Below are 24,249 nucleotides of genomic sequence, written 5' to 3'. Positions count from 1 at the left end.
TTTCTAGAACTATTTGACTTTTGTTTCAATTCGCCATAACATAAACCAACACGTTTAATTGTTGTTACAATTATTGTAGCCTCCCATAGCTCCACTTTTGCGGTGGTGGTTTATAGTTTTTAATTTTTTAATTATTATTATTATTATTATTATTTTCAGTCTAGTGTGATGAAACATTGAAATACAATAGGTAAAGAGTGTTTTGTACTACTTGGCTCGGGTTGATTATTCGGTTAGATAAATAAAAAGAAGTTTGTTTGATGAGAAAGAGAGGCAGAAAAGCTGGTAATATGGGACGAGCACCATGTTGTAACAAAGGTGAAGTGAAAAAAGGTGCTTGGACTCCTGAAGAGGATAACTTACTTGTTGATTATATTACCAAACACGGCCATGGTACTTGGCGGTCTTTTCCTAAACTCGCAGGTTCGGTTCGGTTTGGTTTGTAGAATTATAGATCTATATGGATATAGAAAGATGGATATGCGTAATTTGTGAAAAAAGAAATAGAATTTGTTTGTGAAAATCCGGGCGTGTTCGTTTCGATGGAATGGAATTTGGAATTGATTTCCGTTCCTTGAGGTGTTTATTTCGTTGGAATTGGAATCTTAATTCCATTTTGGTGTGTTCAGTTGCCAGAGAACTGGAATTGGAATTGAATTCCAAATCCTTCCAAAATGTGGACGAATTCAAGTTAATTCATTGGAATCTTTGATCGGTCAACTAAAATGGCCGCGTTCGGGTTTGCTCGCATGCGGTTCGTAGTGTGCTTTCAGGTTGGTTCGGGTTTGGTTCGACGCTTTGGGTCGGTTCATGTTCGGTTTGACACGGAACGGAGACATGGACCGTCGATCTTGACCCGAATGCAGACACAGACTGTAGACCCAGTGGCGTAGCTTAGTTGGGGCCAGGTGTGGCCTCGGCCCCCTCCGTTTTTTCGCTCGGTGTGGTAAATTTATCTTTTTTCGGCCAAAAATTTTTATACATAGTGTAAATTTACCCGTTTCCAACCGAAATTTTGAGCCTGCCCCCTACGTTACGTTTTTCGCTCAGTAGGGTAACTTTATCCTTTTTCGGCCGAAAATTTTTATACATGGTGTAAATTTACCGTTTCCGACCGAAATTTTGAGCCCGGCCCCTCTGTTTTTATGCTCAGTGGTGTAAATTTATCCTTTCTCGCACCAAAAATTTTTGTACGTAGTGTTAATATACCCATTTTCGACCAAAATTTTTAGCCCGGCCCTCTCTAGTTTATGAATTTTTGTATACTTATTGAATCCGGCCCCCTCAACGTGTATGTCCAAGCTTCGCCACTGTGTAGACCCGAATGCGAAACGAAACGTAGACCCGCCGTAGACTCGGTCGGTCGACTCGAACCCGAACGCGACCCGGGTTCTTGACCTAAACTTGGTGGGTTGGTTGGAGATGCGTATTCGTGGTGATAGATTCCAATTCATTTGTCAAACGAACACATCAAGAGTGGAATTGGATTCCAATTCGTTCCAAATCCTATTGGAATGTTCAGATTCCAAATCCTACACGAATTCCAATTCCATTGTGTGAAACGAACACGACCTCCATGTTTTATTATGTGGAATTGTTAATTTAGGTCTTCGAAGATGTGGAAAGAGTTGCAGGCTTCGTTGGACGAATTATCTTCGTCCTGATATTAAGCGCGGTGCTTTTACTTATGAGGAGGAACAAACAATATTCAATCTGCACCGCGTGCACGGTAACAAGTAATGAACCAGAACCACTTTAAATATTGTTGTTAGTATATGTTGTGATTTAAGTTAATTCGGTTAAGTTATGAATTAGGTGGGCCGCGATTGCCTCATGGTTACCAGGAAGAACTGATAACGAGATCAAGAATTTCTGGAACTCGCATCTAAGAAAACGGATCCCAAAATCCAGCTCACCGTCCACGTCAGCAGAGACGAAGCACTCCTTCTCACCAGCTGGCCACATGGCGGAAATGGATAACAAGGACACCACAGTGGAGTCAATGGATCCCATGCTTCTCATTCCGGACGGCTCGAGTGAGAACAATAACATTAACATGCTACATGAATGGGGTTCTTGCGATGGAGACACATTTAACAAGTGTATGAGTTTTGATAAGGTGGCGTGTGAGATCCCGACTCTTGGAGCCATGAAGTTTGAGTCGGGATCTTGTGATCACGTCGTGAAGGAGCGTGTAAGAGTAAAGGAGGAAGCGGAAGAGATTACGACAAATGGTTTGGAGTCTCAAAGCTCGTTTGAAGCGAATAATTCATCGGATATAACGCTGGATCTGCTGCTCGATTTTCCTAATGACGGCGAGTATTTGCAGTATGAATAAGGTGAATAAATTCATAACCTCTTGCCTTTAGAACAGATGCTTGAATGTTTGAAACTTTGATGAAATAATATTGTAACTTGCAAACTTGTTTTTTTCTTATAATAATAAATGGCTAGTGTAGTAATATACATATGCACACAATATAATGAAGCATTAAATCAATCATAATAGAATAGAAACACACTTGAAAAAAATGAATAAAATCATACAAATGCATATTTAGTGACAAACAATGTAGCTTTAAAACCATCCAAGGAGTTTCTTTGGCGTTTCGCCAGTCGCCCGATACTTAGCAGCCATTTCTTCCGCGTTGAGAAGCTCTTCACCGCGTTTGGCTTCTGTAAGTGCTCTCTTTTCTTCGGCTTTTTTATGGATTAAAGCAATTTTGTTCTTCATTTTTTCTATATATTTCGCCTTCTTTTTCTCCAAGTCCTCCTGTTTAACGATTTTACAAAGGGCGATTATTGGTTTGAAAAGAAACCGAAATCCTGTTCTCAGGGCCGGCTATGAAGGAGGGCAGGGAGGTCAATTGCCCCCGGCCCGATTACCACGGTAGGCCCGATTTTTTCTTAAAATTATATATATAACTTTTTTTGTAAAAATATGTATTCTTAATTTTAAAACCAATTACTCAACTCATTTTTATAAAAAATAAAAATAAAAAATTTGCACAACCCAAATCGTAATCAAGTAAACCAATTTAAATATTTAATTGTTTAAAACCAATAAAAAAAAATCTTTTTAAAGCCCAAAAATTTTTAATGATTCTCGGAAACAGCTCTGCCTATTCTGGTTGAGTTCAACTGTTCAAGTATGTTACCTCGATCTTTTTCAACTCGGCTTCTAGTTCGGCTTTCTTGCTGTTTTCCCAAGCTCCAATGGAAGATAGCTTCTGTTGTGCTCTATTCAATCATACAAAACATTTAGTAACCGAAAGACAAATTATGTTCTTAGTTTATGAAAATCTAACTGCGGTCTAACTTGTTTTCGGCTTTAGACTTCTCGCTTTCTTCCCATGCTTTAATAAGTGCCTCTTTCTTCTCTATTGCAACTTTAGCAAGAACATCATCTAATCAAACAAACAAATTAATTAACCTTAATTATTTTCAATTAGAATTTAGATTGTTTAGATTACCTCTATTGACAGAACCGTCCATCGGTTTCTCCTCACAAACTTCTGCTGGTTCTGTCATATTATCAAACCATTAGATGACATAATAGTGACGTAACAAACCAGCAAACGTACCCAGTAAAATCCAGCTCATACAGCATGGAGTTAATTAAAGGGCATAAATTAATTTATTTTTTTGTAACAAATTAATATTCGAATAAGCGAAACTAGAATATTAGATTACTTTCAACGACGGCTAGAGCTTTAGTGTCATCGACATGCATTAGATGAGTGACAAAACAAACCAGCAAACGTACCCAGTAAAATCCCCCTCATACAACAGAGAGTTAATTAAAGGGCATAAATTAATTTATTTTTTTGTAACGAATTAATATTCGAAAAGCGAAACTAGAGATTAGATTACTTTCAACGACGGCTAGAGCTTTAGTGTCATCGACGGGCTTTTCTTCATGAACAAGAGGCTCGACTGGGACGATCGCTTTCTCGTCCTCCTTGATGAGAGTCTCGGGCTGGCACTCGGGTTCCGCTTCCACCTTCTTGGTATCTTCTATTGCCATATCTTGTAGAATTCAAGAATTAAGAGTATAATGGAATATGGAAACAAATGAAAAGATTCAATGTGTGGGTTGGAAAGGACAAGGAGTGTGATTGTTATATAGATTGCTGGATTTTATCTATCTATTTATTTATTTATTTATTTTATATAATATTATGAATTGAGTTGGCCAACCTACCATTAACAGACTGTTGCTTCTTTTGTTTTCTTAAATTTTGTTTTTCAAATTAAAGATTTTTTATAAAGGAGATGAAGAGCCGTTGGGTTTTATATAAAGCATCATGCCCTTTTTGTTGCTTTTTTTTTCTTCTTTCTTTTAGACTTTTTTTGTTAATTGATACAAATCTATAGTTTAGTTATTATCATTGTCTAACTTATAATATTTATGTATAAAAACTAGCGTGTTTGTCGAGTTGGGTTGACTGGTTGGTTTAGCTGTTTAACCCGAACACGACCCATAAATGTTGTTTCAAGCACACTTAAAAATCGTGTTGTGTTTTTTATCGATGCATATATAAGTAACACCTAGCGTGTGCGCTAGTAACAGTTTAAATAATCAGTATTCAGACTCAAATGAAACATTTTTGTAACCTTGTGCCTTAGTTTAAATAATCATGCATTTAGACATTGGTGTTATTTCATTATAAAAAAGTGTTAAAAACAATTTTAATATTTTAACTTTTAATTTCCATGTAGCTAATAGTTTACAAAAGGGTCCATGCTGAAATCTATATCACCTCTTATTTCCAATTTTTACTTCTACCCCCAATAAGTTCTCGAGCTCAGGGCCGTTACTGAGAATTTAAATACCTCGGCCGAGCTAAAATAAAAAGGCCCGTAGACCTTAATAATAATTTTTTATTCGCTAATGTACATGGATAAAACTTACTAATATCTAAATACAAACTTTAAAAAAATGAAAAAAAAAGTTTAACAAATTAACTCACTTATTAAACATGTCATGTTCGGATTAACCTATTTAACAAAACAGATTACATCAACCGACCCAAAAACAACTCTTTTTTGTGTTGCGTTAAATATCAGCGTCCCAAAAAAGAACATGCTACATAACATATGTTTAAATGATATAACAATGTATTGATGTTCATTTGTTTCGTAATTAAGATTGCTTAATTCCAATAATGGAGTTGCTGTAAAGAAGCTTAGTTTAAGTGATACAGAGAATCATGCCTCAAGTCCGAAGCCAAAAGTTTGGTTGGTGAGTTGTCTACGCTTTATTTACTCAACTCCTAATCATGTAAACACCACTTCTTGTTAATTTTATATTATAAATTAAACGTCAACCTACCAACATGTCTCATTTAAAACATTATTTATCATGATTATTGTTTTGTCTTAATTTTTAAAGTATGGATATACGGTTTTCTGGTGTTTAAGGGAATTATCTTGTGATAATTTGAATGTATTCATTAAGTTTTCTCGTTGTAGTATTTCGACTATATAAATATCACTTTATATTGAACAAAAAGATCCAACTACGGGAAATCAACTTTATTATTATCATTTATTATAAAAAAAAAAAAGACACTTGAAGTTTAACTGTTTTGTATGCTGATTCAATTCAAAAGATTTGATTTTTATGTATAAGAATATAAGACTAAGAATATGTGTAATAGTTTAAATAAAAAGTCAAAAATGTTTCGTCACATAGACGTAGGCATGCAAACTCTCACAACTTTCCCATAAAAAAACACCTAATGGTTTAACTAATAACATAATTATTATATAATCTTTTTTTTAATATAAAAGTGAGTGAACTGAATTTGATTGGTTGGATTTAATAGAAACCGGTGGTTCGGTTTTGAACTTTACCAAAAACCGAAATATTGGTTTTGATTCGGTTTTGTATTTTGTTAAAAACCGAAAAAACCGAACCGAACCGAAATAACCATAGCCTCTTAACCATAATCATTAAAACAAAATCTACCGATGAATATTTGTTTAATCTTAACATATTGTTACTACAAATATATTTGGTTTACAAGTATGATTAAAAACCAATAATAGGTACTTTCGGTCTTGATTTTAAATTTTAATTTCAAATACGTCTTTTATTATCTTTTAATATTTTAGGTCCAAATATACAATTTTCTATTAATCATTAGTTTAAAGAAAAAAAAATGGCATGCTCGATTTCAATATCTTGGGTCAAGTGTTTTCTGCCCAAAAAGTTTTGGCTCGACTAGCAAAACCGAAAAAACCGCATTCAAAACCGAACCAAACCCAAAAACCGAAAACCGAAAACCCGAAAAAACTGAAACCGAATGATTTTAAAAAGTCATAAAACCGAAAGTTTGGTTTTTGGTTCGGTTTTAATCAAAAACCGCATCGAACCGCACCACGCACACCCTAGTGATTACCATTCCATAAGCTTTGCAAGCTTTTATGAAAATTGAGAGGCTCCCAATACCTATCTTTTTTTTAATGTTTTTAGAGTATTAATAATTTCATAAATTGTAGCTAAGAAAATCGAAATAACCACCACACAAATTTTTTTAATAATGACAGTAATAAATTACCATAAATACTTAACAATTACACATGAAGAGTTACAAAACTAAACAACGAGATAAACAAAGCAGAAGAATTATATTGTACTTACAAGAACTATCATTTACATCATCGTTAATCTCTCACCTCTCTAAATACAAGTTTTTCTCTCTATTTTGTGTATTGCGTATCTCTTAACTTCGTATCTCTGTTACGGTAAAATAGATAACGTTATAAGATCAATGATTATTGCATCAAAATCAGTTTTTACACCCCTAAAATATTATCAAATCCACAATACTGAAATTATGTATCAAAACATAACAGTGTTCCGAATTGATTCTAGGAAGAAAATATAAAAAAAATATATAAATTTCTTTAAAAGTAATGTGTAGGCTCACAATTTTGTTAGAATAAAATGGGCCTTAAGACCTTAAGTAAGAAAACTTATAATTAATGATAGAAAAGCAATTGAATAAAATAAATACCACTAATGCATAAAGTAAATACTAATGACTATCACCAACTCACAAGACTACTATTCCAAGGAAACACAGAGATGCAGATTCTTTTTCAAGCAAGTAATTGTAAAGAAGGGCATCAGCTATTGTTACTTTACATTTCTAGCCTTAAGTTTTATTTAGTTGTAAATTACAAATTCAATATATGATAATCATAATATTAGGGTCGTCTTATGGGTAAACCAAATAAGGTTAAGGCTTTAGGCCTCCAGTTTTATAGGGTCACAATCTAAAATGAAAGTTTGTATATCATGCATATTCCATAATTCATAGATACTCTCTAATTCTATAGCTATACGCTTTAAAAAGCCCTCAATGCTTTAGTTAATTTTAGGCCTACAAACCATTATGCCTGTCCTGCATAATACGGTTGATCTTTGATTTGCTATAATCATCTGGATGGAGATAGCCTTTCGAACCACAACATATATGCCCCAAAATGTGTATCATTAATTGACTCATTTTTTAAAGGACACATTTTGTATATCATTATTAAAACTATTTCACACACTAAAATGTTACATTATGAACTTGTGGTATACCAATCAATTGTAGTTGTGTAAAAATCACTTTTTTTAATACCGTGTCTTCCTTTTAACTCAACTTAGAATAGTCAATCTAGAAACATAGATAGGCAACAACATAAACCCTTAGTGGCGGATCGCACTCCAGATGTAAAAACACGACGATTTAAAGCTGAATATAACGTTAGCCTTTTAATATAATCACAATGTCTAACATTTCGTTATCTGGATTTAAAATTAACCTTTTTTCAAGTTTTTAACGATGCGTGACTTTTGCCGTGTAGATCACAATTCATGTATGCGATATTAAGAAGTGATTTTCAGTTACTTAGTAATTTTGGTTTTCTTTATTCGTTTTGAATAGCGAATTTCTTTTCAATAATTGTTGTCTACGAGACTTAAACTTATGACCCCCCTTTCAAATCCAGGTATTTAAAGACTTTTTTGTCTTTGCAAATAGACCATCAACTATTCAACTCCAATGGTAAGACATGTGTTTACTTTTGTAATGAACATATGTTTAGATTAGTTTCTACAATAGATGAAGGTCTTTTTGGCACAATTATAGAAAAGAGATTCTCTAGTGGAATTTACAAGTTGAAATCAATGGGCGCGTGGACAGATAGATAGGCTTTTGAATTCATTGGGGATCTATTCCTATCACACAGTTGTCACGTTATTTAATATGTCGTTTGTCCAATTCAACATCAATATTTTGTTTTCTTTTAACCACCATTTTTCCGAGTTTACATGTGTCGGGATTTCAACCGTCTTTAATTATTTGATATTTCAGGTTCGAGTGTTTTGACTCGAAAACCCTCACGTAGATAGAAACCTCAACAGAAGGGGAACAAACGAGTCAGGTTGCTTGAGCTTGGCTCGTTAAACAGCTTGGTCGAGCCGAGCTTAATCGAGCCAGAGTCAGAGCTTAAAAGTAAACCCATTTAATAAACGAGCCCAAGCCCGAGTTTCACTTATCGAGCTAGAACCAGCTCGCGAGGCTAAACGGATCTGTCATTTATATAGTTTTTAAAATATATATTTAATAATTATTTATTAATACATATAACGTTATGAAAAAAAATAAAACTAAATAACATATATTATTTTATACATAAATTATAATTAAAAAAATATAAAAAAAAATTATAATTATTTAAAAAATAACTGATATATATTAAACGAGCCGAGCTCGAGATTGAAAATAGAGCTCGAAACGAGCCAAGGTCGAGCTCTGTGTAAGTTAAACGGGCCGAGCTCGGGCTTAGATCGACTCTACTCGTTTGCACCCCTACTCAACATCCAGGTGATGCAGACGCCAAAGCTTGAACCAACGATGTCTTCTAGGAGAAGCAACGGGCTACCACTAAGCAGGAAGCCCGAACACATGTTTGTTTTATACATGTGTATATTCTTGTGTTTGATTTGATGACAACACGCTCCATCTCATATTGAGATAGTCAAATGGGTAGTATTTGTGGGTTGTGCGATTAACCAAACGACAACGAAGACCTAAAAATTTGACACGAATACAAGACATCCTGAAACATTGACACATGAACTCGAACACAAATACAACATGACACAGATAATATTATGTTAAGAAGTATTTGCATTTGATCCTGAAACCTATAAAACATATGTTTACACAAGAAAATTTTGATTTAAATAATTCTAATTATTGACTACTGGCAAATGACAGTCAATTTTTTCAACAGTTACTGTTAGTTGTCGGTAGCAGGGAAAACGTGTTTGGCCGAATTAAGTCGATGAATTCACACACTTATCTGGCTATCTGATTATATCATCACATGTTACACAAGTATATGACTGATACATTAACAGAACTTAGAAAGACAAGTTTGCTTAACTTCAAAAGACAACATACATAACATAATATATGCAATAGTCATATATATGTTCAAATAATACAGCAACCAAGCACAGTTGCAACTGTAGTCTGTAGGTAACAATAATTAACATTTAATACATAAAACACAAATTATATAGCGGAATAGCTGTGGTTGTCTTCCTCAGGGCCACGAGAAAGTGCGGTCAGCAGTACAAACGTGCCATACAATATCGCAACGATGGCAGTGAAGTTAACCAGAAAAGCCTCGGAACCATATTTTTCAATCCCCGAACTCTCCAAAAACGTTAACTTTTCAAGAAACCCGAGTGCTGAATTTGCAACAACCAAAGTGTACAAAAATATCCCAAACAACACGTGCCATGGAAGCGACTCTTTTTTTAAATCAGCAGTTCCGCCCGGGTAGAAAAACACCAAAAAACCGTAAATCCACTGCTCAAATGAATTTTGCATATTAGTCTTACAATACAACTAGGGGTGACATTTCTCAAGTTTTTTTATTTTTTATTTTTTATTTTTTTATATATTTTTTTTTGTTAATGGAACGAGAAAACAGAGGAAACTTTTTAGTACCTTTACTTTTTTAGTTTTTGATTTATATTTCGAGTTGTGATTTTTTAATTATGTTTTTTAAATTTTTTAATGAGGGGTTTTTGAAATATGTAAAAGAAAATGATTGAAACGAGTCAAAACGGGTTGACATTTCTTAAAGTTTTTTTTTAATGGAACGAGAAAAATGGAGAAAACTTTTTAGTATTTTTACTTTTTTAGTTTTTGATTTTTGTTTTAAGTTATAGTTTTTTAATTATTTTTTTTTTTGAATTTTTTAATGAGGGGTTTTTGAAATCTCAACCCATTTTGACATATTTCAAAAACCCCTCATTAAAAAATTTAAAAAACATAATTAAAAAATCACAACTCGAAATATAAATCAAAAACTAAAAAAGTAAAGGTACTAAAAAGTTTCCTCTGTTTTCTCGTTCCATTAAAAAAAAACTTTAAGAAATGTCAACCCGTTTTGACTCGTTTCAATCATTTTCTTTTTTTAGTTTGACCCATTCTGACCCATTATATACATTTTAATACAATTATAACCGAAAAATGTTGAATAAATGACAGGTTACCTGAATATCGTAAAGAACGATGATACCGATACCAAGTGAAGAAACACTAACCGGACCCCGGGCAGATTACGGGTAACCTGGGGGTTAGATAGATGTTTCCCACGAGGGGTTAGACCCGGCAAAGATGGTTCTTCTGATAACCTGCAAAACAGACACCGTGAGCTTGTCACTGAGAAGGGGGGGGTTCCTCCTTGTGACCACCCTCCGGCGTGAGAATCAGACTAGATTGCTCTTTAAATATAAATGTATATTAAGAGATTGCTAGAGCAGATATCAGGTATAATATGATGATAATGTGATAAGATATGATAAGATGAGATGGTCATACCATTTGGGGTATTTATAGCCGAAGGTAGGTTTCCAAGGAGGTGTGGCCGGCTGAATAGTATTCCTGTTCTACCAACAGTGGCCTACGCACGTGCCCTGCTGGTAGTTGGTGGGTAGGCAGCGGCTGATAGTGACCAGGCCTGCTGTGTACTATTCCTTTTCCACCAACTGCCGGCTATGCACGTGGTATGACAGGAGTTGGTGAGTAGGCAGCGGCTAATAGTGACATACAGTACAGGAGCATGCTGCTCGCCATACTGTTGTCAATAAGCTGTCGTATCTTTAGTCAGATCTTTTGCCCATGCCTCGTCAGGTACAGTACAGAAGATCTTCCCGTATCGTACGGACTGGCTTTTGGGCGGGAGTATTCCCCCTCCCGCCCTTGTGCGGGATTGTTCCCGGCTTGCTCATTCCTTCTTCAGGTGACTACTGAATTATTATGAGAGTTAAGCCTTGTGCGTGTAGCCATGCTGCGCGGGTAGCCTTCCCTGATGGCTGGTATCCGTAACTGCGGGAACAGGCGGAGTACTTGGAAACCATTGGGAGGCGTTTCCTGCGGGAACAGCTTACGTACTGCGCGTAAGGACGTCACGTCTCTGAGCGTGGTGGGTCCTGCTGATCCAGTTGGTTTCTGCGCAGACGTCTCTTTAGTTAAGTCTTGCGGGTTCAACCGCGCAGACGTCCGTTAAGGAGTCTTGCGGGTTCAACTGCGCAGACGTCCCTTTTCAAGGTGAGTCATGCGGGTCCAACTGGGCTCTGCTGGGACCTACCTCTTCACCAAGCCAGGAATGTAAACTGTATACGTTTGCGATACCGCTTTCGTTGTGGTTTTTGAATGCCATATAGATCCCAATAATACCAAGTACCAGGGCTATGGCATGCAAGATAAGATGAATAAGCTTCTTCTCAGCCTTCTTGAAAGGAAGAGCTTTGTAGCTTATTATAGCTGCTTGTTACAAAAGTTAAAAACAAAAATAAATATAAATATGAATCATAGTTCAAATAGTTGTTGATGGAATGTATAAAATAAGATTGTATAATGTAACCTTCACCACCCAAGATAACCAAACCAATAAGCATCAGAACTGGATGGACCTGGTAAATAACATAATAATTAAGAAATACTTTAAATTAATCATGTATTATAACGTCGGGATGGCATAACTAGTTAGGCACGACAAGATAAGACACGATTAAATGTGGTGCCAGACACAAACACGCCACGATAACTAATCGTGTCATTTTTTTTCCTAACACTTGCATGAACCTGTTTAGAAACATGTTACACTACATGACTTGTTTAGAGACACGATAAATATCACGTCCTAATTATTACAAAAGTTGCCAAAAGTTCGTAAGTCTTAATTATTACATAATCCTTAACATATCTGTAACATAAATCTATAAAAGTCTGATTCAAATCATAACATCTACTAAGTATGGCACATATTTTATTTTATTTCTTTTCAATTTAAAAATATAAACATGTTTAAGCAGATCATTAACAGGTTAATTGACACGAATTTAAACAGAGACATGAAACTTGTTAAGTTAAAACCCAAACTTGTTTAACTCCAGGCCCGTGTCAAAAATTGTCCAGCCCTATTTCAAGAAGCAACAAAGAAACAGGACATGCATATTTACCCACATTCACAACTTATTTCAACAAATCTTGATTGCACCATGATATTATAGAGTTGGGTAATGGGTTGCATTAAGATCCAGCAAACTTGAACCCACAACATTAGTAAAGCCTAATTGACACAAACGTATACACTAAGGCTATGTGTAGTGGAGGGGCTACAAAATGGGGCGTTTTGCGCCCAGTCAGCAAAGGGTGGGTTTTTGTTTTTGGGGTGTAATGGTGTTGTAGCCCCATATATATATACATATATATATAATAATAATATACACACAAACAACACACAAGCGAGACCCCCCCCCTCCCAATTCGCCCAGGGGGCGATGTTCGCGCCCCAAATCGCCGGAATTCGCCCCAAAAGTTCGCCCACTACGTATGGCCTAAGGCTCATTTAATTTACACGGAGCTCGAGCTCGACTTGGGTCAAGCTCTATTTTCAAAGCTCGAATTTGGCTTGGCTCGTTAACTATTTATTAATTAATGTTTATTTATTTATAATTATTTTTTTATGTTTTTTTCCAATAATAATTTTATGTATAAAATCATATTTATTATTTAGTTATTTTTTCATTACATTTTAATAATTGTTAAAACATATTTAAAAATTATATAAATGGCATGCTAGTTAAAACTCGCGAGCCGGCTGAAGCTCGTTAATTAAACGAGCTCACTTTTAGCTCGCCCTCGATCGAGCTTTTAAATGAGCGGCTTGAGTCATTTGCACCCTTAATATACACTCTTAAAAGGCAAAGTCAGATCACTTAAATCCTTGTATTAAAACAGTCAACAAAGGTCAATAATAATTAGATGAGATGCAAATTATAAACCCTTAAATTCACTTTTGTCAATAATCAACACTAAAACTAACCAATTCGTTTCGTTAGAATTAAATCAAACAACTCACAAACTCAGGGGTGTTTGGCCTAGCTTTTTTAGCTTTTTTTTTTTTTTTTTTTTTTTTCAAAATAAGCTTAATTTGGTGTTTGGTTTAGCTTTTTTAGCTTATGCTTATAAGCTTATATAAGCTAATTTGAAAAAGCTTATGGTTTTTTTAACTTATTTGATTAAGGGGGTAAGTTACTAACTTTGCCCTCAAATAATGATGGTGGGTTAATAATATTGAAGCAACTTATTAGAGTAACAAATCAAAGAATGGTGGATTTAACAACTTATTAAAACGTAACCCCTCAAACTGGCATGAAACCATAAACTTATATAATAATAATACAAAAAGGCTTACGTTGAAGATGAGATTCTTGTTAGATGACTCCCAAGCTAAGCCGCCTCTAAAGGAGATGTTCCAAACGAGAACCATAACCGCACCAGCAACACCCAGCACGTGCACCACGTACGACAGATGCAACGCGTTGAACTGCAACCCCATGTTGTATTTGTATTCTTCTTCTTCTTCTTCTTCTTCTTTGAAGCTTTGTTTCTCAGTTTTGTAGTGGATAAAGAACGTAAGTAATAATGATATCTTTTCCTTTGGATCGAAGATTTGGTTGACCGTTGGATTGGGGTGAAGATCGACGTGGCGTTGAGGGGTAGGTACGAGATGGATGTCCACGTGGATTGGTGGTGTTGGGTAATCGTGTAGACTTGTACGCCGGGCTGCGTTACCTACCCAATCAATACGTGAATTTATTCTCTCTTTTTATTTTTCTTAATAATTAATTGTTTTTTATGAGAAAATAATAAATATGTTTATTTTAACTATGGTAATTCTCAAGGCGTCTATACAAATCATATCAGTTTCATTATGTCCAACTCAAGAGTAACATCTGTCAAGAATGTTTCCTATTGCGCATCGTTTTTTGACTCACTCGACAAAAATGTTTCAGGCGCCGCCTGTTTTTTTTTAATCTAGACGTCAGGTGGAATTTTCTAGGCGGCAAGGGGTTTTTAAAATCCAGAAGGTTACTGGATTAATCTAGGCGCACCGCCAAGAAAAATACATTTGGTGTCTAGAAAAGTCAACCATCACCTAGATAAATCCACTCGGCGCCTAGATTTGAAAAAACCAGGTGTTGCCTGGACCATTTTTTGTCGAAAGAGTCAGAAAACAAGGGGCCGATGGGGAAACATTCTTGACATGTGTCGCTTAATCATTGGGTTAGAAAAAAAGAGCGAGCTGGTTGGTTTTGAGCTGGACATAATAGAATCGATGGGATATGTATGAACATTTTGAAAATTACCGTGGTCAAAATGGACATTTTTGAAGATTATTACATAGTTTTTACCTCAAGTCAATTTTGTACTTCAAATGTTAAACATTGATGGATGAATTGTAGCTCAAACATTTTGATATCTATCTTAAATGCTCAAACATTGATATTTTAGCTTGGTTGAAAAGGAATGAATCCAAATTTTCGATCATAGCGGTTATGGCATGTGATTTAGTAATCGCCAAAACTCTAAAGCTTATGGGGTGGCTATGAACTCATTTTTTTTTACAAATTACAGTGTTTTATTAATTAAAGATTAAGCTGTTAACTCTTGCGGTGATGGAAATGTGCATTTGTTTGAAGAATTCTTAGACACAACGAAAGTATCCAAAATGTTTCAACTTGAGAAAGACATACACGAAGTGGAGGCATTTACCTTACAAAAATAAAATTAGAAAGTTAATAATCTCCCCCAATCACCAAAGTATACATTAAAATGCAACTTATAAACTTTTATTATTTACATTTTTATCATCATAAAATAACTTTTGTTCTTTATACTTTTGTCATCAAACTTTTGTTCATTGTACTTTTATCACCACACATTTGTCGATTATCATTTGAACTTTTATATTCGAACTTTCACATTTTTAAACTTATGTCATATGACTTTTAGCTTTTAAAGTTTGGTCCCAAGACTATTACCCTTTTACAAATTGCACAAAAAATATAGATTTACAACTTTGGTTACAAAACTTTTAGAATTTTACAAATTGGTTACAAAACACCTTTTTACTTTTAACCTCACCACTTTTCCACTTTCAACCTTACTTTTAACCTCATCTATCTTGGGTAGGCCTTTAAACGAACCGAAAGTTTGTTTATGTTTCTTTATATAATAAACGAGCGAACATAAACAAAACAATTGTGTTCGCTTAATTAAACGAACGAACATGAACACGTGTTTTATTCGTTCATTTTATGTTCAGGAACGTTCGTTTATCTATGTTCATTTACATGTTAGTAGCAAGTAATTAAACATTATCCGGAAGAGATATCTACTTAATGGTTTTATATTTGTTCATTTGTGTTTATTTAAGTGTGTTCATATATGTTCATTGTTTGTGTTCATTTACATTTGTTCATTGTAGAGGCAGGGTACCAAAAAAGACCCAAATACCCTTAAGTACCACCCGCGGGTCACAGAGAACCCTCTTATAAGTCACCCGCGGGACACATGGACCACCCGCATATCATGAGTGAGGAAAAACGTCCTCACAACATGCGCGGAAGCATCCTGGCATCCTCAAAGGTCATCCGCAGGACGGGATATCTGTCCGCCTAAACATCCGGAAGACAATGTCAGCGGGACAGCTGTCATCACTCAAATACTCTCTAAAAGATGGTTCATGACTCTTACTTGGGGAATACGTGACTGAACAGCCAATAAATAAAGGACACCTGGCCAGTTTGTTATAACCGTGCACATGGCCAGGGTGCAATCCATCCAATCATTGGGTGACGCGTGTCCAGGTTGTTATACCCATGCACATAGGACGTATAGCTCAACCTATCACAAGAGGACACGCGTCCAGGCAGTTATCAAAGATCTTCTGGAAGAGGACAGCTGGCCCAACCACCTTCCTACATCCTTCGGCTATAAAAACCTTGTCAAACGGTATGAGGTATTCATTCACTCACTTGCATTCTTACTACACTTAGTCTGTTTACTTCAAAACTTTCTCCATTTACGAACGTTACTGATTCTCACGCCGGAGGGTGGGTTACAGGAAGACCCCCCCCCTCTTGTCCTTCCTGTAACGAGACTCACGTCTGTTTTGCAGGTTCCGGTCACTGGACTTTAGGAAGTCTTACTCATATCTTAGTGGTGATTACCATACTCTACCCTGTAGACTCATTGGATCCAGGACCCATACCTGGGGATCGGATCCGTGTTCTTCATTCATATATGTTCATTTATGTTTGTTTATCTTTGTTCAGTTATGTCATTTATGTTCGTGAACAAAATGTTCGTTTAGATTTAAAACAAACAAACATAAACGAACACGAACATGTTCATTTTTTTAAATAAATGAACACGAACACAAAATATGTGTTCGATCAAGTGTTCATGTTCGTTTAAAGTTAAATGAACGAACACGAACACGAACATGCCCTTGTTCATGTTCTTTCGGTTCGTTTACAGGCCTAATCTTGGGTTTTTAAATGGTACTTTGGACCAACATGTTTGTGAACTGTGTTTTACGTCTACGACATTGTTAAATAGTCACCTATATGCTATGGCTCTACTCGATTATAACGCCTTATTCTTCATATGTTGTAACGCCTGCAATATTAACTACTTATATCATTAGAACAGTGAATTGTTAGCATTTAGAACCTACAGTCAAGTTGGTTTTTACATTGAATCATATATTTAGAACCTTAGCCGCAAAATATAGCTCGAAATTATAAGTAACCCTCCGCGAAGCGCTGGTTTACTCTCATTCTAGTTAGCATCATCAACTTCTTTATAACACAACCAAAGATTATATTTTACAATAGTAACACAGTTAACACAAGTCAATTTCCATTTTTCTTTTTTGCTTATGTAAACCTCCAAAAACTAAAAAATGCAAGTCTCCATCTCTTGAAAAGCACCAGAATTCCCAAAATCCCAATAAACCCCGTCGTGAACCCGCTCGCTATACTGTAAATCCATATGTTCTCTACATCATCATTGATATTCTGCGGCTGCACAGCAGAGACTTCAACACGGCTGCAACTCTTCGGTAAAGGACTGCCACAAAGCCCGTTATTGCCAGCATATATCCAAGGTTCAACGAGCGTCTGCAGCTGCTTTCCAGTTGGTATCCGGCCCGATAAGTTGTTGTATGACAAGTTCAAGTGGCTAAGGAAAGTCAAAGACGACAGACTCTGCGGGATCATCCCTGAAAGATTGTTTGCAGAAAGATCAAGGGACATTAACGAACTCAAGTTTCCAATTTTATCAGGAATCCTGCCGCTGAGATGATTGTTCGACAAGTTAAGACCGAGCAATCCTGAAAGAGATGTTAAGCCCTTGGGTATTTCTCCCGCCAGATTATTATTCGAAAGGTCTAAATTAATCACGTATCGCATTATCGTTGTGTACTCGAGCAGTATCCCTCCCATTACCTGAAACACACTCTGCTCAAACCCGGAAAACGCGTATAAGTTGGAGTCACCTCCGGTCATCCCACGCAAATTTTGGAAGCAACGAGGGATTGTCCCGGTTAAATTATTATCTCCAAAATCCATGATTTGAAGTTCCGAACTTTGACCCAATTGTTCTGGAATTCGACCGATGAAGTTGTTGTTATGCAGCCTGAGAACAACCAGGAACTGGATGTTTTCTCCGAACCATTTCGGTATGGTTCCAGAGAGCCTGTTTTCGCCTAGATCAAGAACGTTTAAGCTCGTGCAATTCGCTAGAGAATTTGGGAGTTCTCCATGGAAAGCATTCTTGCTTATATCTATCCATTGTATGGAGCTAAGTTTCCCTAATGAGCTTGGAATCGTTCCCGATAACCGGTTGGAATTTAATATCATGATATACATTTCACTGAAGTTTCCTAAACAATCTGGAAGATTACCGGACAGCGAGTTTCTTGAAAGATCGAGAATAGCTATATCTGGAGTGTTACAAAATGAGTCTGGAATCGACTCGTTGAAAAGATTGTTCTTAAGAAGCAACAATCTTGAGTCTCCAGACTCTATATCATACCCGACTAATCGTTCTATAAAAGTCCCGGGTGGCTCGGGTGACTTGGCTGTTTGGTTTGATGGGAGGTTTGTTATCGGACCGTTGAGAAAGTTATGCGAGAGATCCAAGACCGGTATGATAGGTAGGTTGTAAAGCCAGTCAGGAAGCGGTCCGTAAATGCTAGTGTTTGAAAGCATCAGAATTGTTAGATGCTTTTGTGTTTGAATCCATGGAGGAAATGCTGATTCAATTTTGCAAGATGTGAGAATAACGTTTCGTAGTTGGAAAGGCGGATTCCAATCGGGTGAAATCTTGAAGCTTAACAAGTGGTTTGAGATTGCAGCCAAATGTATTAAGTTTGATGTGTTTGCAAAGTGTGCTTCAGTTACTAAACCAGATAAAGAGTTGTTGGATATATCAAGAAACCGAAGCTTCGAAAGTTGTCCAATGGAATCCGGAACAGACCCGTGTAATAAATTTGACGATAAATCAAGAAACCGAAGCTGTGACATGTTTCCTATCGAGAATGGAATCGAAGACAACGAGTTCCAGCTCAAATACAACATCTCTAGATTTATTAACCGTCCGATTGAGAACGGAATCGTCCCGTTTAACAAGTTTTCGGATAAATCTAGTCGTCGTAACAACACTAGATTTCCTAAAGACATAGGAATTACCCCCGTTAATTGGTTTCCCGTTAGAACTAACTCCGTTAAACTCGTTAAGTTTCCTATATCTTCCGGAATGTGTCCTGTCAGCAAGTTGTAATCAAGATACAATACTTTTAAAGCTGTAAGCCTTCCTAGAGATGTCGGGATTTCGCCAGTTAACTTGTTCTCGCTTAAAAGCAGTCTCTCGAGTCCATACCGGCTGCAGCCAGACGGTATGGTGAGTCGGCCTTCCATGTAATTAAACGAAAGATCCAAATGTTTTAACTCGCAAAGCCTCCACACCCCGGTTTCTTGCGTACCCACGAATCCGTTGCTTGCGAGATTAAGTTCAACAATGTTTTTCATAAAAGGAATAGTGGAATTGAGTTTGTTGTTTGAAAGATCAAGAAACATTAAAGTTGTCAAGTTTTGTAAAAATATTGGGGACTTTCCTTCAAACAAATTCGAACTAAGATCAAGTGTTCGTATACTCGAACGCGTAAGATTAGAATCAAGATGAGTATTATCGAAATGAGTATTCGAAAGCTCGCAATTCGACAAGTGTAACTCTAGTAAAGAAGGAGTCTTATAAAACAGTACCTTATCGAAATCTTGTGCACCCGTAACATTCACTCGACTTAAATCAAGATACTCGAGTGACGTAAGACCCGAAAACCAAGCAAAATCATCAACAATTAGTTCCAGGCTACCACCATGATGATCACCGAGATCAAGTACACGCAAACTCGAAAGTTTTCCTATTTGATGTGGGACAACACCCGAAAAGCCTGCGAAAGAAAGATTCAGATACTCGAGCCGGGTCATCAACCCGATGAACTCGGGAACCGGGCTGTTACCAAAAGAATTCCCACTTAAATCCAAGTGTCTTAAATGAGTCAACTCGGTCAAACTCGAGCTCAACTCGTGTCCCTCTAACTGGTCACCATTGGTTCGGAGATCAAGGCTGGTCACGTGTCGTGTGGCGTTATTGCAGCCCACACCGAGCCACCAACAACAGTTGTTTCCGGTCCATGATGATAGTCGGTCAGGACCGTATGATGTAGTTAGGCTGTTTTTAAAACTTATAAGAGCCCGCCTTTCGTGTTCTAAGCAACCGAAACTGATGTTTGCGCTTGCAAAGATGACGAATAGAACGAAAGCGTTACCCGATAGCCGCGCACTCGCAGCCATGATCAGTCAAGCTTAACCTTATTGATTGCAGTTTATACAAGATGACACCATATTAGCATATTGCATAAACTCGGTCAACGAATATACACGTTGACTCTTTTAATACACGGAACTCATAAAAGTCAAACTTTGGTTTTACATCTCAAGGTCAAAAGTCAAAGCAGATCCACCAACTTTGTGTTTGAAATATACAAATTGATTATGAATATATAACAATAAAGGCATAGTAAGTTTGCATTACTGATATAATGATAAATATATATATATATATTTTTTGTATATTTTATATAATATTTAATTAGTTTTTTTTCGTTTTTAGTTAAAATTTGTATACTACTAACATATTTGTGTTTTGTAGGTTCCGAAGTTGATCGTAGTTGAAAAGGGCGAAAAACAAGTCAAAATAAGCCTAAACGAGAAGCTGGAACGCATCAGGAAATGAACCGGAAGGAGAACCGGTCGGACCGGCCCCCATATGGAGCACGCCGCGCCGCACGGCTAGCTCCCCTTTTCTCGTCGCGCGGCAGCCAGCATCAGATTCGAGAAAGTTACGAAACTTGGTCAGGTTTTGAGCGCAGCTCACTATAAATACACCCTTAACCTGAAAAATACCCTACGAACCAAAAGAAGATCCACCAACTTTGAGTTTGAAATATACAAATTGATTATGAATATATAACAATAAAGTCATAGTAAGTTTGCATTACACTATTTCTTATAGAAAAAATGACTATAAATTTAAGAAAAAGGTTAAAAAATTTGGCATTAAGGAATGATGGTTCATAATTAACCAAAATCTTAATCGCTTAAATTGCTCGCGATTTTATAATATCGAAGCTCATCTCACTAGGATCTGTGGCTTGCAACTCGACTTGGATCCCGTCTAGTTCTCTCTTGAATCTGTCTTTGGAACTCGCATATACCATCTTCATTCTCACTTTTGATGTATCTGGTGACCTAAGATACATAAATAAATTGTTATTTTAGAAAACGAGTATCAATGGCTATGTAGGTGATGTCGTTTTACGTGTACCATGCAATAAAGAAAATCTTGCTTTTCTGAACATTTTCATCGGTTGTGAAGTCAAGGTCAAATACAGCATAACGGCATTCATCTCTAGGGAGTGCGTTTGTGAAATCCTCGTAGCTTTCATTAGGGCCACCGATCTTGTCAACCGTCACTTGTTGGTCCACAATCTTGAAGATCAGAAATCGGTAGTTTCGTTTAGCTTTTAATTCGAGAAACTTTAACTTACAATCATCCTTAACAGCCATTCCAGACGCCGCGTTCGCCTGATATGCCAATCATTATGATGCAAAACCAACAACATAAAAAGGAAAATCAAATGGGATCATGATCCACACAAAACAAAACATAGTTTATAACAATATTATGAAGAGATGCATACCATGGTTTGTGGTGTGATTAGGGAATTAATTAGGTGATAAAAAACAAAAGTGCAAAAAGAAAAACAATGAGTATGAAATGAATCCTTCAAATTTGGATAACAATCAAAGTTTTTCTCATGAAATTGTGGAGGATGTAACCATTTTTAGGGGTTAGAAATTGTCTTCAGCTTCTTATGGTTCACCCTTCATTATTCGTATTATTAATTAAACTTGATATGTTTGCGAAGACTCGTCTCATTTACAACTTTGTTACAACCATGTACCAACCGACCCGGCTGACTTGTTTAGATGAACAAATTGCATGTGACGTGTTTCTTGTAACACGTGATAGTTATAGCTGATATCTTTCAAAAATATAACGCGCGTGACTATCAATTACATTGATTTCAACTTAGCATCTCGAGACCAAAAACCCACAAACGACATGATACGAACGGCGTCATTCTTTTATCATTATCGGCCAACTTTTAATGACCATACATGTCACATTTTATCTCCAACATGTTAGGCATGTATAGAAACAAAAGTATTGTTTTCAAAACAAATTAATACTACTTGTTTAGAAGCCAATAAAATAGACCATATATGAAAAGCATCTTTTGTTTTCTTTCTTTTTCTTCACTAACGGGATAAAGGCACACAGTTGCGTTAGGTCTCAAATCACATCAACGACAAATTTTATTAACAATTATATATGATAAGATCAAGTAAAATTAACTAGTTTTAGAACGTTACAAGTTTCTTTTTTTAAAAAATGCTTTTTAATAAGTAGTACACATGTACGTATGTAACAATATAATGCATATGGTTACATTATATGTGGGCCCTCATGTGGGGAAAAGCGAAATTACACTAACTTTGACGTTATTTTATTAATTTCGTGAAAATGACGTTAAAAGTGGCGGAAAGTTAATCAGGCATCATGTGGTGACTTTGATGGCCGAAAGAAAAAGTTACATGCACCAATTTCACCAATCGGCAGATGTCCTAATGGTTAAGTGTTATGTGTCTTATGTCCAAGGCTTGATGCAAAACTACTATCAAACCGAGGGTCTCACTGGAAGCAGCCTCTCTATTCCTAGGGGTAGAGGTAAGGCTATCTACATCTTACCCTCCTCTACCGTAACTTTGTTATCAGTGTAATTTACTGAGTACGATGATGATGTAACCATGAGACACTTTGATGTTCTAGAAACATTTTTCTTCTTCTAGAGAACCATTATTTTGTAAATTTGTTCGTCTTTCATTATATAAATAGACAATTTTTTCCTTCTATATAACTAGTTTAAGTTTATGCCTAGACGTGCACGTTCAAACAGGCTTACGATCCAAAACTGGTATCTGATCTGAACTGGTGGTGAAACCGCTAGTAATCCGATCCATTAGTTTGAATTTGGTTTGAGTATATTGGTTGAAACTTATTAAACCAAAACCGGACCAATTTTCACCTCAGCGGTTTCTAATCCAAATAATTTGGAGTTTTGGACATACCCAATTTTAACTTTCTTTAGCTCGATCCAAAACGGTTTTAATACGATCAAGTTTGGTCAAAATTCTGGTTTTGTACACTTCTACTAATTCACACCCATAGTATAGTTATATATATCTCGTATAGCTAGCATTCTCAATCCATTCTCTAAATTATACGAGGGGTTCTTCATTTTTTAGAGATGGTTAAAAGTGGTTGTGAAGAATAAGAGAGAATATATTACTGTTTATGGTTAAATTTGGAAAAACACATTGTTCACCTCCATAAAATGTTTAATGTTTTTTTAAAGTAGTTGTGAGTGAATGAGAGAGAAAATGTAATGATAAAAGTATAAGAAAAATATTATTTAATAGAAAATGAGAATAAAAAGATAGTATTTTTAGTGCAATTGTAGATATGGAGATACCAAATGGATTGAGTTTGATCATATATAAATCTTGTAATGAACAACGAAATGATTGTACATTCCAAGTTTAACAATTAAAATAATAACTTTACATCAAATTCAAAACATGAGAATAAACAACGAATTAAAATTTTAAATTTCAAATTTTACATAGCATAATCAAAAAAGCTACTTATTTCAACTTCATATGGTCATGTGGACTATAACTAAATTATGCAATTATTCCCAAGATATATACAAAGAAGCACCCTCTATATTTGGTTTATGCACAAATAGCATAAATGTAGCAGAATACAAAAGGGTGAAGGTCCTATCATGTATCAATATCCCCAATAGCAAATAACTATTATAGGCATAGAAACTACATATAGGGGTGTATTGTTAGTTTCAGATGGTTTTAACAAAAGTTCTAGATCGAACTTCTAACTACAGCTTTAAAGAACGACAAATCAAGCATGCTGTGTTGGTTGTGTCGGCTGGTTTTGATGGTTTGAATGTTTTTTTATAGAAAACGCTAGTTTTTGTATTCAAGTATTTTAAATACAAAAACTAATGATACATGAAAAGATAAGAAAAAAAAAAGTTTAAAATGGTTCAAAAAGAAAATAAAAAAATTTACAACCACCTGCTCCAAAAGCAAAAGACAGG

General features: G+C 35.9%; 5 protein-coding genes across 5 annotated transcripts; 1 reads left to right on the top strand and 4 right to left on the bottom strand.

Annotated features, from left to right (window-relative positions):
- Window positions 1-233: 233 nt before the first annotated feature.
- Window positions 234-2,344, top strand: LOC143627072 (transcription factor MYB17-like). The gene is made up of 3 exons (XM_077096967.1): window positions 234-423; window positions 1,607-1,736; window positions 1,816-2,344. The coding sequence occupies exons 1-3, from the start codon at window positions 261-263 to the stop codon at window positions 2,336-2,338; spliced, it is 816 nt and encodes a 271-aa protein (XP_076953082.1). The 5' UTR covers window positions 234-260; the 3' UTR covers window positions 2,339-2,344.
- Window positions 2,345-2,406: 62 nt separating this feature from the next.
- On the bottom strand, window positions 2,407-4,143 carry LOC143627073 (remorin-like). The gene is made up of 5 exons (XM_077096968.1): window positions 3,874-4,143; window positions 3,474-3,524; window positions 3,320-3,407; window positions 3,159-3,240; window positions 2,407-2,773 (listed from the first exon to the last, which is right to left on the bottom strand). Exons 1-5 carry the CDS (start codon window positions 4,025-4,027, stop codon window positions 2,579-2,581), a joined length of 570 nt encoding a protein of 189 aa, XP_076953083.1. The 5' UTR covers window positions 4,028-4,143; the 3' UTR covers window positions 2,407-2,578.
- Window positions 4,144-9,398: 5,255 nt separating this feature from the next.
- LOC143627042 (transmembrane ascorbate ferrireductase 1-like) lies at window positions 9,399-13,946 on the bottom strand. The gene is made up of 5 exons (XM_077096944.1): window positions 13,786-13,946; window positions 11,950-11,998; window positions 11,674-11,849; window positions 10,577-10,630; window positions 9,399-9,884 (listed from the first exon to the last, which is right to left on the bottom strand). Exons 1-5 carry the CDS (start codon window positions 13,927-13,929, stop codon window positions 9,585-9,587), a joined length of 723 nt encoding a protein of 240 aa, XP_076953059.1. The 5' UTR covers window positions 13,930-13,946; the 3' UTR covers window positions 9,399-9,584.
- A 3,259-nt stretch (window positions 13,947-17,205) lies between these two features.
- On the bottom strand, window positions 17,206-20,296 carry LOC143627041 (receptor-like protein EIX1). The gene has a single exon (XM_077096943.1). The coding sequence runs from the start codon at window positions 20,294-20,296 to the stop codon at window positions 17,318-17,320; it is 2,979 nt and encodes a 992-aa protein (XP_076953058.1). The 3' UTR covers window positions 17,206-17,317.
- Window positions 20,297-20,982: 686 nt separating this feature from the next.
- LOC143627015 (actin-depolymerizing factor 7-like) lies at window positions 20,983-21,595 on the bottom strand. The gene is made up of 2 exons (XM_077096924.1): window positions 21,330-21,595; window positions 20,983-21,253 (listed from the first exon to the last, which is right to left on the bottom strand). The coding sequence occupies exons 1-2, from the start codon at window positions 21,569-21,571 to the stop codon at window positions 21,103-21,105; spliced, it is 393 nt and encodes a 130-aa protein (XP_076953039.1). The 5' UTR covers window positions 21,572-21,595; the 3' UTR covers window positions 20,983-21,102.
- Window positions 21,596-24,249: the final 2,654 nt, after the last annotated feature.

This window comes from Bidens hawaiensis, unplaced genomic scaffold (assembly GCF_021521415.1).
Source record: "Bidens hawaiensis isolate Kalapana, Puna unplaced genomic scaffold, B.hawaiensis_p1.1 tig00004595_1, whole genome shotgun sequence".
NCBI classification, from domain to species: domain Eukaryota; kingdom Viridiplantae; phylum Streptophyta; class Magnoliopsida; order Asterales; family Asteraceae; genus Bidens; species Bidens hawaiensis.
This window is presented reverse-complemented; position numbering and strand designations above follow the sequence as displayed.

Coding starts and splice junctions, on each gene's coding strand:
- LOC143627073 (XM_077096968.1), bottom strand. CDS start 4,027: ATGGCAATAGAAGATACCAAGAAGGTGGAAGCGGAACCCGAGTGCCAG. Junction 3,408..3,473: donor GGACGGTTCTGTCAATAGAG/GTAATCTAAACA, acceptor TTGTTTGATTAG/ATGATGTTCTTGCTAAAGTT. Junction 3,241..3,319: donor AAGTCTAAAGCCGAAAACAA/GTTAGACCGCAG, acceptor ATGATTGAATAG/AGCACAACAGAAGCTATCTT.
- LOC143627015 (XM_077096924.1), bottom strand. CDS start 21,571: ATGGCTGTTAAGGATGATTGTAAGTTAAAGTTTCTCGAATTAAAAGCT. Junction 21,254..21,329: donor AAGATTTTCTTTATTGCATG/GTACACGTAAAA, acceptor TATGTATCTTAG/GTCACCAGATACATCAAAAG.
- LOC143627042 (XM_077096944.1), bottom strand. CDS start 13,929: ATGGGGTTGCAGTTCAACGCGTTGCATCTGTCGTACGTGGTGCACGTG. Junction 11,999..13,785: donor ACAAGAATCTCATCTTCAAC/GTAAGCCTTTTT, acceptor GTTATTTACCAG/GTCCATCCAGTTCTGATGCT. Junction 11,850..11,949: donor GGTTATCTTGGGTGGTGAAG/GTTACATTATAC, acceptor TGTAACAAGCAG/CTATAATAAGCTACAAAGCT.
- LOC143627072 (XM_077096967.1), top strand. CDS start 261: ATGAGAAAGAGAGGCAGAAAAGCTGGTAATATGGGACGAGCACCATGT. Junction 424..1,606: donor GTCTTTTCCTAAACTCGCAG/GTTCGGTTCGGT, acceptor TTGTTAATTTAG/GTCTTCGAAGATGTGGAAAG. Junction 1,737..1,815: donor CACCGCGTGCACGGTAACAA/GTAATGAACCAG, acceptor GTTATGAATTAG/GTGGGCCGCGATTGCCTCAT.
- LOC143627041 (XM_077096943.1), bottom strand. CDS start 20,296: ATGGCTGCGAGTGCGCGGCTATCGGGTAACGCTTTCGTTCTATTCGTC.